This window comes from Poecilia reticulata, chromosome 19 (assembly GCF_904066995.2).
Source record: "Poecilia reticulata chromosome 19, P_reticulata-male-v2, whole genome shotgun sequence".
Taxonomy (NCBI): Eukaryota; Metazoa; Chordata; class Actinopteri; order Cyprinodontiformes; family Poeciliidae; genus Poecilia; species Poecilia reticulata.
The window spans coordinates 22,483,493-22,496,522 of NC_088848.1; the positions used below are offsets into that span (position 1 = coordinate 22,483,493).

The 13,030-nt window shown below is 39.8% G+C and overlaps 2 protein-coding genes across 3 annotated transcripts in view; both read left to right on the forward strand.

The window, feature by feature from the left end:
• The first annotated feature begins 6,287 nt into the window (after positions 1 to 6,287).
• Positions 6,288 to 9,025, forward strand: pyyb (peptide YYb). Its single transcript, XM_008437851.3, has 4 exons — positions 6,288 to 6,433; positions 6,656 to 6,843; positions 8,410 to 8,490; positions 8,738 to 9,025. The coding sequence occupies exons 2-4, from the start codon at positions 6,656 to 6,658 to the stop codon at positions 8,760 to 8,762; spliced, it is 294 nt and encodes a 97-aa protein (XP_008436073.1). The 5' UTR covers positions 6,288 to 6,433; the 3' UTR covers positions 8,763 to 9,025.
• Positions 9,026 to 9,116: 91 nt separating this feature from the next.
• Positions 9,117 to 13,030, forward strand: part of mpp2b (MAGUK p55 scaffold protein 2b) — a 57,488-nt gene continuing 53,574 nt past the window's right edge. The window contains exon 1 of one of the 2 annotated variants that reach the window (XM_081600488.1): positions 9,117 to 9,514. The gene's annotated coding sequence lies outside the window, so the exon portion shown is untranslated. The remainder of the gene's footprint in view (positions 9,515 to 13,030) is intronic. The other variant, XM_081600489.1, reaches the window with a different exon arrangement.

The window sequence follows — 13,030 nt, forward strand, 5'->3', positions numbered from 1 at the left end:
TACTGATGATTTTGGCAAACAGCTCATGAAAACCCAAAATTCCTGTCTCAAAAAATTAGCATATTTCATCCGACCAATAAAAGAAATGTGTTTTAATACCAAAAAAGTCAAACTTCAAATAATTATGTACAGTTATGCACTCAATAATTGGTCAGGAATCCTTTTGCAGCCTTCAATGCGGCATGGAGGCAATCAACCTGTGGCTCTGCTGAGGTGTTATGGAGCCCAGGATGCTTCGATAGCCTTAAGCTCATCCAGAGTTTTGGGTCTTGCGTCTCTCAACTTTCTCTTCACAATATCCCACAGATTCTCTATGGGGTTCAGGTCCGGAGAGTTGGCTGGCCTATTGAGCACAGTAACACCATGGTCAGCAATACCAGTGGTTTTGGCACTGAGCAGGTGCCAGGTTGTGCTGAAAAATGAAATCTTCATCTCCATAAAGCTTTTCAGCAGATGGAAGCATGAAGTGCTCCAAAATCTCCTGATAGCTGCTGCATTGACCTGCCCTTGATAAAACACAGTGGACCAACACCAGCAGCTGACATGGCTCCCCAGACCATCACTGACTGTGGGTACTTGACACTGGACTTCTGGCCTTTTGGCATTTCCTTCTCCCCAGTCTTCCTCCAGACTCTGGCACCTTGATTTCCGAATGACATGCAAAATTTGCTTTCATCCAAAAAAAGTACTTTGGACCACTGAGCAACAGTCCAGTGCTGCTTCTCTGTAGCCCAGGTCAGGCGCTTCTGCCGCTGTTGCTGGTTCAACAGTGGCTTGACTTGGGGAATGCGGCACCTGTAGCCCATTTCCTGCACACGCCTGTGCACGGTGGCTCTGGATGTTTCTACTCCAGACTCAGTCCACTGCTTCCACAGGTCCTCCAAGGTCTGGAATCGGTCCTTCTCCACCATCTTCCTCAGGGTCCGGTCACCTCTTCTCGTTGTGCAGCATTTTCTGCCACACTTTTTCCTTCCCACTGAGGTGCCTTGATACAACACTCTGTGAACAGCCTATTCGTTCAGAAATTTCTTTCTGTGTCTTACCCTCTTGCTTGAGGGTGTCAATGATGGCCTTCTGGACAGCAGTCAGGTCAGCAGTCTTACCCATGATTGCGGTTCCAGACTGGGAGTTTTTAAAAGCCTCAGGAATATTTTGTAGGTGTTAAGAGTTACTTCGTTGATTCAGATGATCAGGTTAACTGCTCGTTCAGAGAACCTTTTCATGATATGCTAATTGTTTGAGACAGGGATTTTGGGTTTTCATGAGCTGTATGCCAAAATCATCAGTATTAAAACAATAAAAGACCTGAAATATTTCAGTTGGTGTGCAATGAATCTAAAATATATGACAGATTAATTTTTATCATTACATTATGGAAAATAATGAACTTTATCACAATATGCAAATTCTTTGAGAAGGACCTGTATATAGACGTATTTGTCATGTGCATGTATTCTCGTGCCAGTGTGGGTCTAACAGGGAGAATGAGTTTCCTGGCTCTGGGCATGTGCGGCACAGAATAAACGAGTTCTTGCCAGAGAAGCATTGTTACAACTCGCTTCCTTTGTGATCCACCGAATAAACGAGTTCTTGCCAGAGAAACATTGTTACGACTCGCTTCCTGTGTGATCCACAGATCTGGTTGCACAGGATTCATCTGCCTGTGCACCACTTGATGCTGGCCCCAGATTCCTCTAGATCTGGTGCCGGTAACAATTGGGGGCTCGTCCGGGATCCCAAGTGTGTTGCCAGGAGCGGTTGGTGCGGAGACAACGAGAGATGGTTCCTGACGCTTCAGGGAAGCTTGCATTGAGTGTGTCATCCAGAGAGCCAAAGCAACCAGTCAGCATGGCTACCATCAATCCAAGGCGAACACTCATATTCAAGATACAGAAAAAACTTTGTACATTGAGTACAGAACAGCTGCAGATAGTTGTGACTTCGATTGACGATGGAAGTGCCATTCATGCTCATGATTTAAGTGAACCAGAACTGTATGATTTGATTGTTGACTTTGTTAGAAGTGAGAAACTGAAAGCGTCGGAGGATGAAGGCATGGCTCAGCTCCTCCTTTTAGATGAACTGGTTAGTAAGCTGCTCGCCACTGATGTTGGTGCAACTGGAGATGACCCAACCACACTGTCAAGAACTGATAATGTGCCAGCCAGTCGGACTGGTTGTCCTGCCTCACTTCAGCTGGACCTCATCGACTCAGGCCTGCAGACAGCTACTCCAGACATAGACATTCCCTTGCAGCCAAGGCAAACAGCAGGAGGCTGCACTGCTGACATACCAACAACAGCAAGTGAAATTGGTAAGAGGGGCCCCTCTTCTAGTGTAGGAAACAAGGTGTTGAGGTTAAATGGTGTAGCTTTATTTCCACGCAGAGAGTTTAGGCTTCATGGTGGACAAATCTCTTTTGGTTCTGATGTGTCATATAGTAACCTATGTAAACAAATAGACAAAGGACTACATTAAGGTTTTACTGACATGGAAATAATTCGCACAATGTTCAAGATAATGAAGCCAGGTACATTCAAAGAAATGTTGTCTAACAAATGTGATTTAAACATCGATGAGCTTAAGCGGTTCCTACGCTCACATATCAGAGATAAAAATAGTACTGACCTTTTCCAAGATTTAAGTAATGCAAGGCAACATGAGAAAGAGCGCACATTGTTACGACTTGCTGTATCAATGTGTTACAAATTGCTGTATTCTGTACAGCAAGTTCTGTACAGATTAATGGGACTTAAGCAGCGTGTCCTTTTTGAATCAGCCAACCTGGGCCAGATTTTAGCTATGATAAGAAACTGGTACAGGGTACATTTTTGCACACACCTTACCAAGGATTGAATGAAATAAACAATTATGTCAGGCATGACCTTAAACCTTTCCTTCAGGACTTACAGGTTAGTGATGATTTCCTGTTAGAACAGATCACAAAGTCTACAAGTGAAGAGGCAGAGAGACTGAGACGTCTTGGGATAGCATCGAAGACTCGACCTGTGACTAGGTACGGCCCAACTTGAAAATACTAATTCAAAGAAAGATAAAGATGACACTGAGTTGCAAGCTAATTGTGCTGCAATTAAAGAACTGACTGCGCAGGTGTCTTCTTTAACCAGACAGTTGTCCCAGGTTGTTAAAATTACTGACAAGGCTGTGTCTGACCCTCCCTGTCCACCCAAAAATCACCTCCCAGCAGCTCCAGCTGACACTAGAGGCTGATGTAGCAAATGTGTAGAGCAAGGGAGAGTTAACTGCCCTCATTGTTTCAGCTGTGGCCAAGCTGGCCTTCGGGCTGTTGGCTGTAAGCAAAGATGTCGGAAAACGCAGAAAAGTCACTCACGAAGGGCGACCAATGACTGGGATGACAGAGGAGGCCCCAAAATTATTTCACAACTCTAAAACCGCCCATCCTGTCAAATTTCATGAAACCTGTCAACCTCCACAAAGAAAACATCTTGCACAGTTCATTGGTAAAAGATGAGCTGCATCTTTTACCACAGTTCATCTTTTACCAATGAAAAGGGTTAGGGGTTAGGGGTAACCCCTCGGCACAAGGGCTTTTTGTATGCCGAGTCTCTTCCTCAGAATCCTTATGAGAACAATATACAAATATTGAGTTATTTTCCTCCTTAACTTCTTCCTCTAAAATGTGTTTATAGTAACCTGGATTTGAAAAACGCTACATGAAGTAATAGTGATGTTTGCTTTAATTCGGTTTAGGACTCACCAGGCCTGTCATCTCAAAACACTTCAGAAGACAAAGCGCTCCAATGCGTACCCACTTATACAGAATCCTGTTCTGTCCAGATTCAAATCAAATCAAGTCAGTCGTAAAATAAGATTCAGTCCAATTCAGTCATATTTACTGTATGATACAGTCACATTCAGTACGTTATGTGATGCAGATTGGTAAAGCATTCTGTAACTACGGCTTCATCATCAACAGTCAATCATTTGGTTCTGTTGTTTGTCAATAACAGCATCTTAAATGTATTTCCATAAAACTCTACACCTGTGTGTGTGTTAAATAGAGTAGTATTATTGATCAGTGTGTAGCCTCTCTGGCCTTTCTGACGCTTCATCACCAGCTGAATAATACATGCCGCGCTGATGAGATCTAAGCTGCACCAGAAAACGAACAAACTCATCATTCCTGGAGGAGATTCATTTCCCACTAATTAATTGTCATTTGTTCAGAGCTTCAATCAAAAACAGGCCTCGCTGCTCTTTAACGGGTTAATTCAAACTGTTAAGTTATGAATTTTAAAATATATTTTTAAAAAATGGCGTCAGTTGTTTATTTTTTATGACTTCAGATATAAAAACAAACCATGTTTATATGGTAATCTATTCTCTCAGCTGTTCTTGGCTTGTTGCAGTGAGCCTTTAATTTTTTACTTTTGAATATATGAATATCCTGCCAGCATGTAGCTGTTGTTGCTGACAAAGGCAGTGTGGCTCACTACCTCGGGCAGCATGACCTTCGGGGGGGACCGGGTCCACTCAGTCAGTTTAGAACCAGATTCCATCCGTCTGTTTACACCTGTTGACGCTAAAACTGGCATCATCTGATTTATGGTTCTGGATTCTGCCTCAAACTAAAAGAATATTAGCTGCATTTCAACATTTGTTAAAAATAAATAAGTAAAAGCTTAGATTGGTCAAACCTGATCTGCATCATTTCATTGTAAGAAGTGATGTTTTATGGGATATTTTTGAACCATTTTCTCTGTTAGTAAAAAAACAATAAAAAATATGTATTTATTTTTGGGCCTGTTTAAATTGACATAAGCTTAAAAAGACAAATATCTAGACTGGTTCAATATGGACAGAATTACTCTCTATATAACAAACTAATCACAACTTTTCTCTTAGAACCCATCATCCAGTGTTAGCATTAAAGAGCAATTCTTTTTTTTTTCTTTTTTATCTCTACAGTACATACAGTCAGTCATTGAGGCTCATTTGTCAGATTAAAAGTACCTTTGGAAAATAACCAGATATTAAGCATAGTTTTATTAAACCCACATTTTTGTATTCTAAAATGTGTTTTTTTATATATTTGTCTGATGTAAAATTTTAATTTCTAATATAAAATGTCATGTATCTATTAGCCACAGGTGAAAAATCATCACAACTAACAGAAATAAAGGCTTTCAAACATCCAACTGTGTGAAATTAATTTATATAAAGTGATTCACTTAATGATAAAGCTCCTGAAATAAATGGACTTTTCTATAATATTCAAATTTATTGAATCGGTCTTTATAAAATCCATCTGTTTGTGTAAAAAGCACAAAACTGAGGTTGAAAACAAATTCCATTGGTTCTGATAAATTACGTAATAAAAAGTTAGTGGGTCTTTTCCAGAGCGGGCTCTGTCAGGTGTGTGTGTGTGTGTGTGTGTGTGTGTGAACCAGGTTTCTATATCCTGGTAGGGACCTATGTCATGTCTGTCTACAATGTGGGGTTCTGGGGACTACTGCTCCTTATGGGGACATTTTATTGGTCCTCATGAGAGGAAATTGTGTTTTTGGGTTAAGGGTTGTGACGTGACGGTTAAGTTTAGGGTTAGGGATAGAAAATGAATGGAAGTCAATGTAAAGTTCCCACAAGTCATGAAAACACGACTGTGTGAGTGCATGTGTGTGGACCGTTTTGCTTCCCATTCAGTTACATTACACGGCGCTTAATCACAAAACAAAAATCATTTCTGGCGCGTGTCAAGTAAAAACAACACAGGTTCGATTCCCATCTAGTCAGAAGTCGCAGTCACACTGATCCAGTATTTTAAAAAAAAAATGATGTGCGCATCTTGTTTCTCATATTCCATAACTCTGCTGAGTAAGAAGCATTACTGTAGATGAGCACGAAGCTTATTACTGTGAGGTCATCTGCTCTTAACCTACACGAGAATTCAGCTTCCAACAGGAGGTGTATTGATTTTAATAAGCTGTTCTTGCGCTGTCCGTGGAGCTGAAATAATTACCCATGTTCCATCTGTAATATTTCAACTTCTTTCCTCCACAATTGAATAAAAAATATGAAAATACAGGAGCAAAATTAATTTGTCACGTTTTTGTTAACAGCCTCACACTTCGCCACATTTCAATTAAACATTCATTACACACACACACACACACAAATTAAGCCTTCAATTAAAACCGTGGCTTTCTCGGTATTGCGTCTTAATCATAAATAAAGTGATGCATTCGCTGACGTTCGAGTTTGAGCGTGAGCTGATAAGTTTCGTCCGGATAAACGAGGCGTTTTACGCGCCGCTGTTCCAGCGAAGGGGTGTGGTTAAGTTCCCACAGCGCATCAGGTACCGGTCCCCACGCTATATAACGCCACGGACCGAAGAGGAGAGCAGGACAGGACAGGAGCACCGAGGTGACCGAACCACAGGACAAGTCCAACTGTAAGTTTTCACTCTGTTCACTGATTATTTATTTGCGGAAAGTGTTCTTTTTGCGTGTTGTATGCTCAACTTACTGTCAGATTAACTACATGCTGGATTCAATTTGAAGCAAAAGTCGTATTTCGACTTTTGATTTATTTATTTTTTTGGTTGATGATGATGTAAAAAAAGAAAGAAAAAAAAAGTTGACCCTGGAAGCCTAACCCAAGCCTCACTTCTCAGATGGCCAAAATGCTGAGATCGTGGGTGATGTTCGCGGCTCTGGTCGTCTGCCTGCTGGTGTGTTGGAGCGGCTTCGCGGACGCCTACCCTCCCAAACCGGAGAAACCCGACGGCAACGCCTCGCCGGAGGAGTGGGCCAAGTACCACACAGCGGTCAGGCATTACATCAACCTCATCACCAGACAAAGGTCAGTCCAGAAGATCACTTTGTTGAAAAGGTTCTTTTGTCATTATTTTGTATGCTTCTATTTCATGAAAATGAAGAAAAGCAAAAAAATTATTTTAGCACCAGTTAGATGATTTATTCTTACAAAAAAAGTACAGATAGGATTCATACATTGAGAACCTTCTTCAGTCCCTATAAAGCCCACCCAACATCACCACCTCCAACACTACAGAGCCTCTTCTGAAACAAACAAACAAACAAACAAACAAACAAACAAACAAACAAACAAACAAACAAACAAACAAACAAACAAACAAATTATTTACAGCAACCTTTATTATCTTACAGAAAAAAATTTGAACTGAAAAATGCTACTAATTGATTTAGATGGGTAAAAAACTGGTTGATAAGAAAAATAACTTTTTTTTCAATGAACCACTATATTTTCAAGCTGCCGTATTTTGAGATACACCTGTCTGATCAGTCAGCATATCTGTTTTAATGTCAGCCTAATGCAAAAATAAAATGTTTTTGACAAACAGAACGCAGTTTTGATAATTCAGAGGTTGTGTTTTAAACAGCAGAATAATCCATCAAATGTCTGACCAGTTTAAAGGCGTAAGTTCATGATCAAAGTAGCCGAGACTCCCTGGCCCTTAGCCATAACTAAAATCATATCCAAATAATCAACTTTACTTGCTTTGACCACATGTCCAGATAAGCAATAGAAAACATGTTTAGGTACTGGAAAACAACTATTTTATTGCCTTGTGTTGGCCCCAGGCTATGCTTCTCTGGACAAAGGGCCATATCACCCCTAACACAATCTCAACTTCGTCTTGGGGAATGAATGACCTCATGTCCTAAGATTGCTTCGCCTCATCTTGTTTTAAAACCTCCACTAAGAGTTGGGCTTAGTTTCAGAAACAACTGAAACTAACTGCTGGGTTAGTATTTCTAAAGTCATGCCATGCCATCTAAATTGTGAGGCGTGAAATACTGATGCTGGCCAAACTGGACGCCTTCAGTGCCTCATCACTGCTTCATGCTGGGTGAAAAGACTGAATAAAACCAGAGCGTTTATTTAGCTTCCTGGTTGTGTAATTGTCCTGTGATGGAAGCTGTGTATAGTCTTAGCATTAGCCTCTTTTTCTCTGTAATTAAACTGCCTGGACCTGCCAGTGCAGCCGCCTCACGCCCCAGGCAGACGCACGGTTTGCTCTCCAGCACACAGTCAGGGAAGACCAGTCCACCTGCCAGCCGGTGAACTTGAAAACCCTTATTTCCTTTTCAGATAATTGCACACCTCATTTGTGATTGGACTGCACGAGATTGCCAGGGCATGCACAAAGGCGTCATGGGAGTGTGTGCAGTTTACCCATCTTTGTTCACAGCTTGATGAGCAAAGTTGGGGGGAAGGGAAAAAAAAAACGTATTCCCCAAGGTTGAAATTCATAACAGTGTTGATGGAGGTCATGCCTCCAGGCTTTGTAAAGCAAAGAGAAGGAGGACATTGGAGACTTTCCCACTGATGTTTGATTGCGGTCATTACAAGCAAGTGTTTGATTTTTCTTTTCTTTCTCTCCAGGTATGGAAAGAGATCTTCCCCTGAGGAGGCAGTAGCCTGGCTGCTGCTGGGCGCAAATTCTGACCAAGATGGCGAGCCACGGTGAGAAAACATGGGGGATTCACCCAAAGAGCAGACACTGATGTTTAGAAATAATGACCATTTTCATGCCTAAAGTCAGTTTAATCTGTCAAGGTAGAAATGCAGTATGTACAAGGACAGTCTTATGCTGTGTAGTGGAAATCATCAGTTATTAAAATCAATCAGTAAAACACAATATAAAGGGAAGGGTGTGATTTTATATATACTAGGTATTTTTACAGGGTTTGCCTTTTTTTTTGTCTTGCAGCTCCGACTATGCTGGCACATGGTGAATGAGCCCAGACTGAATCTAATCAGCTACCCAGTTCCCCCAACCCACCAATCAAAACATTTATCAAGAGAGCACCTGCACTGGCCACTGGACACAGTCTCAATATTTAATTGTCTAATGTGCATGCAAATCAACATATCTCTTTTTCTGTTTGTTTGTTTTCGGACAGTAACTGTATGTATCTGTTGATTCTCTAAAATTGTAAATAATTTGTATCTATAAAAGTCTCTTCACAATAAAGATCTAAGTGGAATTTAAAAAAAAGCCTAACCCAAAGTGGATTTATAGGTGTAGCTACAATTTCTACCACTAGATGTCACCATAATCATTTGCCGCGCACATTTGCAAAGCATTTGCAAGTCCGTCTCTTCGGTTTGCGGCTCCTATATGGGTTCCCGTCGACGCCAGCCGACGGACCTTTAACTTCGCTCAGATCTATTAGAGCTAAACACGCGTTTTTACATCACCGAGGCTTCTCGGGCTTCCCTTTGGAAACCGTACCGGTGCGTAGAGGCGGCCCCTTTGGTCAATGGAGCCGTTAGTAAGGGCACGCGCGCCGTTGTAGGCAAGGTAAAGATAGCTGTGTATGTGTGTGTGTGTGTGTGTTGCGAGGGGGGCTGCTGCTGAAGTGACGGCACACAAGCTCCGCTGCGCCTCAGCAACTGACAGACGACCACCGGTGAACGCTCTGACCGTCCTGCTGCATCTCAAAGGCGGGAAGAGTCCGGATACAGGTGCCCGGGGGGCAGGCAGGTGAGCGCATCGGCACGTCGCTCTTCTGCCATGGCTGAACGTCGTGCTTAGTTTATATCAGTGGGTAGCTCTCATACGGGTACACAAGCTAAGCCTTTCCTCTTTGTTGCTCAGCATGTGGTACATACAGTTTGTTGTTTGCTAATTCAACTATTGACGTAATTTGTTGGCTCTTTGAGGGTCCGCGTAGAGAAATCCCATTACCACCCATCAGAATCATTTACTGTCCAATCTCAGGACTGCACCTCGAGGTTAAGAACGTTCCGCACGCGACAGGCTCGTGCGCCTTATTTTCTCCCAGTCGGTAGACACTACTTCTGATATAATGCTAACTGAGTCGGCCTCCCTGTGTGCTTGCACCTGCGCAACAGTCGGCGGAATGAACGCAGACTGTGTTTAATTTCCATGTTGACAAAGAATGGATGGACGTCATGCACCTGTTCGAAGCCATTGCGCATGCCCACACATTCTAAGAAGGTTGCAGAGGTGTCCGAGCGCGCGGAGCAACAGAAGGGCACGTGCTGCTGTGATGACAATGTAATATGATATATGTAGAAAAGCTATACGTGACAATATGTAGGTTTATTTCTATTGTAATGATCCAAATTAAACATGAATATGAGCATATACAAATTAATTTGTAGTTAATCTAACAAAACAAAACATCAGAATTTTATATGTTTTAAAAGATAGACTGAGAAGTCATCACAGTCATGGATGGGCATTAATATGCTACGTTAGGCGTTTTAAAGCATAATCAAAAATGAAGAGTTAAAAAAATAAAATCAAGTGGACAAGTTTGAATTTTTTGGGGATATTCTCAGGTACACAAATGATCAAAAATATACATTCCGGCTCAAATATATAGATACATCACCAGTAATATTTGAATTATGCATTTTTGATATTTCTGATACTGAAATATTATGAATTATTGCTACTCTTACTTGGGTCAAATTTCTGGCTCTTTTTCCCACTGTGAGTTTCTTCATTTAATGAACAAACCTTTTTAAACCAAAAATGCACCTGATACAAACAACTACAGCATAAATGACACTTCTGTTGTGCCATTTAAAGATCAAGTCATTTTACAAGAGTACATATCACCACTGTAAGTTTTTTACCCTGTTCTAATACATTCAGCTCTGGAAAGCCGTAAGGACCACTTCAAATGATTGATTTAAAGAGAGTCAGGTAAAATATGTTACATCTATTAGTTTAATAAGAAAATAAATATCCAACCAAATTTTTGTTTTGCTAAAACAAAAATTTTCAGAATTTTTGTTGCTAAAAATTTGTTGATTTTTAGTAACAATGATTTATTCAAAAATCCATAGCACAAAGAATAATAATAGTTATGCTGATAAATAGCAGATCTGTAATCAAAAATCCCTCAAAAAGGTTAGATTTAAATCACTCACAGTTTATGTCGGTACAATATATAAATAAATGTCAGTTTGTCTTAATCAGAATAATGTCCACAATAGAGTCCCGTAACCTCAAATAAACAAAGTCCTGAAAATATCCCCCCATTTCAATCCAATGTCCCAATCCAAAATGAAAAAAAAAAATCCCCCCCAAAAAAGAAGAGAAAAAATAGACGTACCACCAAAAATCTGCAAAAAGGAAAATAAATTCCAGATCTCATCGGGAGCATCTTTCTTTCCCCTCGGTGGCGTCCTCGTGCACTGGGCGGCGTTTCCTTTGTGCAAGGTTCTGATCCAGCTTCCAAACGCACGATCTATGGTGCCGGGGCGAACTCTGACTGGCGTTTATGTCTTTTCTTTCAATTTTTTTACTTGTTTCAAACATTCATAAAGACATATCTCCTGCTGCACAGATATGAGAGTGTGTGTCTTCCTCTCTGACACACACACCCCTTTTTATTTGGTTATCACAACCACATCTAAAGCCAGCATGATGCTGCCCAAAAATCAGTTTTAAACAGTGGAAACTTAGGATAATTTAACAATCAATTGAAACTGCTCTAAAGAAACAGTATGGTTACTTTTTATTTATTTAGTCAAATATAGTGGTTATGTTACAAGTTTCTTTGATTTTGCTCTTTATGTTTGAGTAAAATGAACATTATTCTTTTATTCTATGAACTATTGACATCAGGTCTCTGAAATTCCAAGCAAAAATGTGTATTTATTTGCAGAAACTGAGAATTGATCAAAATAACGAAAAAGATGCAGTGCTTTCAGACCTCAAATAATGCAGAGAAAACAAGTTCATATTCATTTAGAAACAACAATACTAATATTTAAACTTATTCAGAAATTAATATTTGGTGGAATAATAACGTGGTTCAGTGCAGTGGTCTGTTATTTAGTTCCAAAGCTGTTTACATTACATAGGGTAAGCATTGGTTTCATAAGTTTTATGTTGAAAACAAAAACAGATTTGGAAACAAAAAATTCTGTCTAATTTTATTTCGTAATTTTATTTATTTATTTTTTCAGTTTAATTCCTAAAATATCAGAACTCACACAGAATGTCATCCGACAGATTTTATCTGATTACATTATTTTAATATATTATCATTGTTATTATCTATGATTATTTTTATTTATTTCCTAAAAAATATTCCAGTTATTCAGTACGCAAGTAAACGTTTTACCACATAAATGTTCTTTTACACTTACTTGAGTAATTTCTTGGACAGATAATTTTACTTTTACTTGAGTGAAAATATAATATAAAGTGCTACTCTTGTGTGAATATAATTTTTTAGATACTCTACCCATCTCTGCATAAATAGTCCCTTAACAGGTTGCTAAGATACTGCAGGTATGATGATGCATCTGACAAATCAGACGTTAAATTGTTTTCCTTTCAAGCATAATGCACACATTTTTCAGTTTCTTTCTACTCCTAACATCACTCTGCTTTCTCCATCACAAAATAACTTTTGATGTGTGTTTGGGATAATTGTCTTTTTAGAACACAAATCCGTCTGAGCTTTAACAGGCTGGATGTTATCTGAGGTAAAGTTGATTCAGAATTCCACCGACTTTGTTCAACGTGGCATCACAATGGCCACAAAAAAGACCCTCACATGAGCAGCCTCTTCTTTTTGTGTGTTTGTTTCATTTATTCTAGAGACAGAATATCTGCTAGAGTTCAGAAAAACAATCACATAAAAGTTTGATTTGCCTTTCCTGAGAAAAATAAGTTGTTGACCCCCTGCTGTTACTCACCCATTCAAGCAGATTACAAGCAGTTAATTACAAATCTCAGGATTGAACTCCACTCATTTCATCCCACCTTAGAACAAATTAACAATGCCTCTAATTTGTAACTGTTTATTATTGAATAGTAGATAGTTTGCTTTTTTCACTCCCAAGATAGATTGACATTTTTTTAGAGCATTCTATGGTCCTGCTATATAAAACCTACTTTCCAAGATATTTTTATTAGAAGCATATGCACACAATATTTTAATCTAGACCTGGTTTTTGTGAAGTGTGTGATTCTAGATGTGTAACACAGACACAAATGTATTATTAAAGA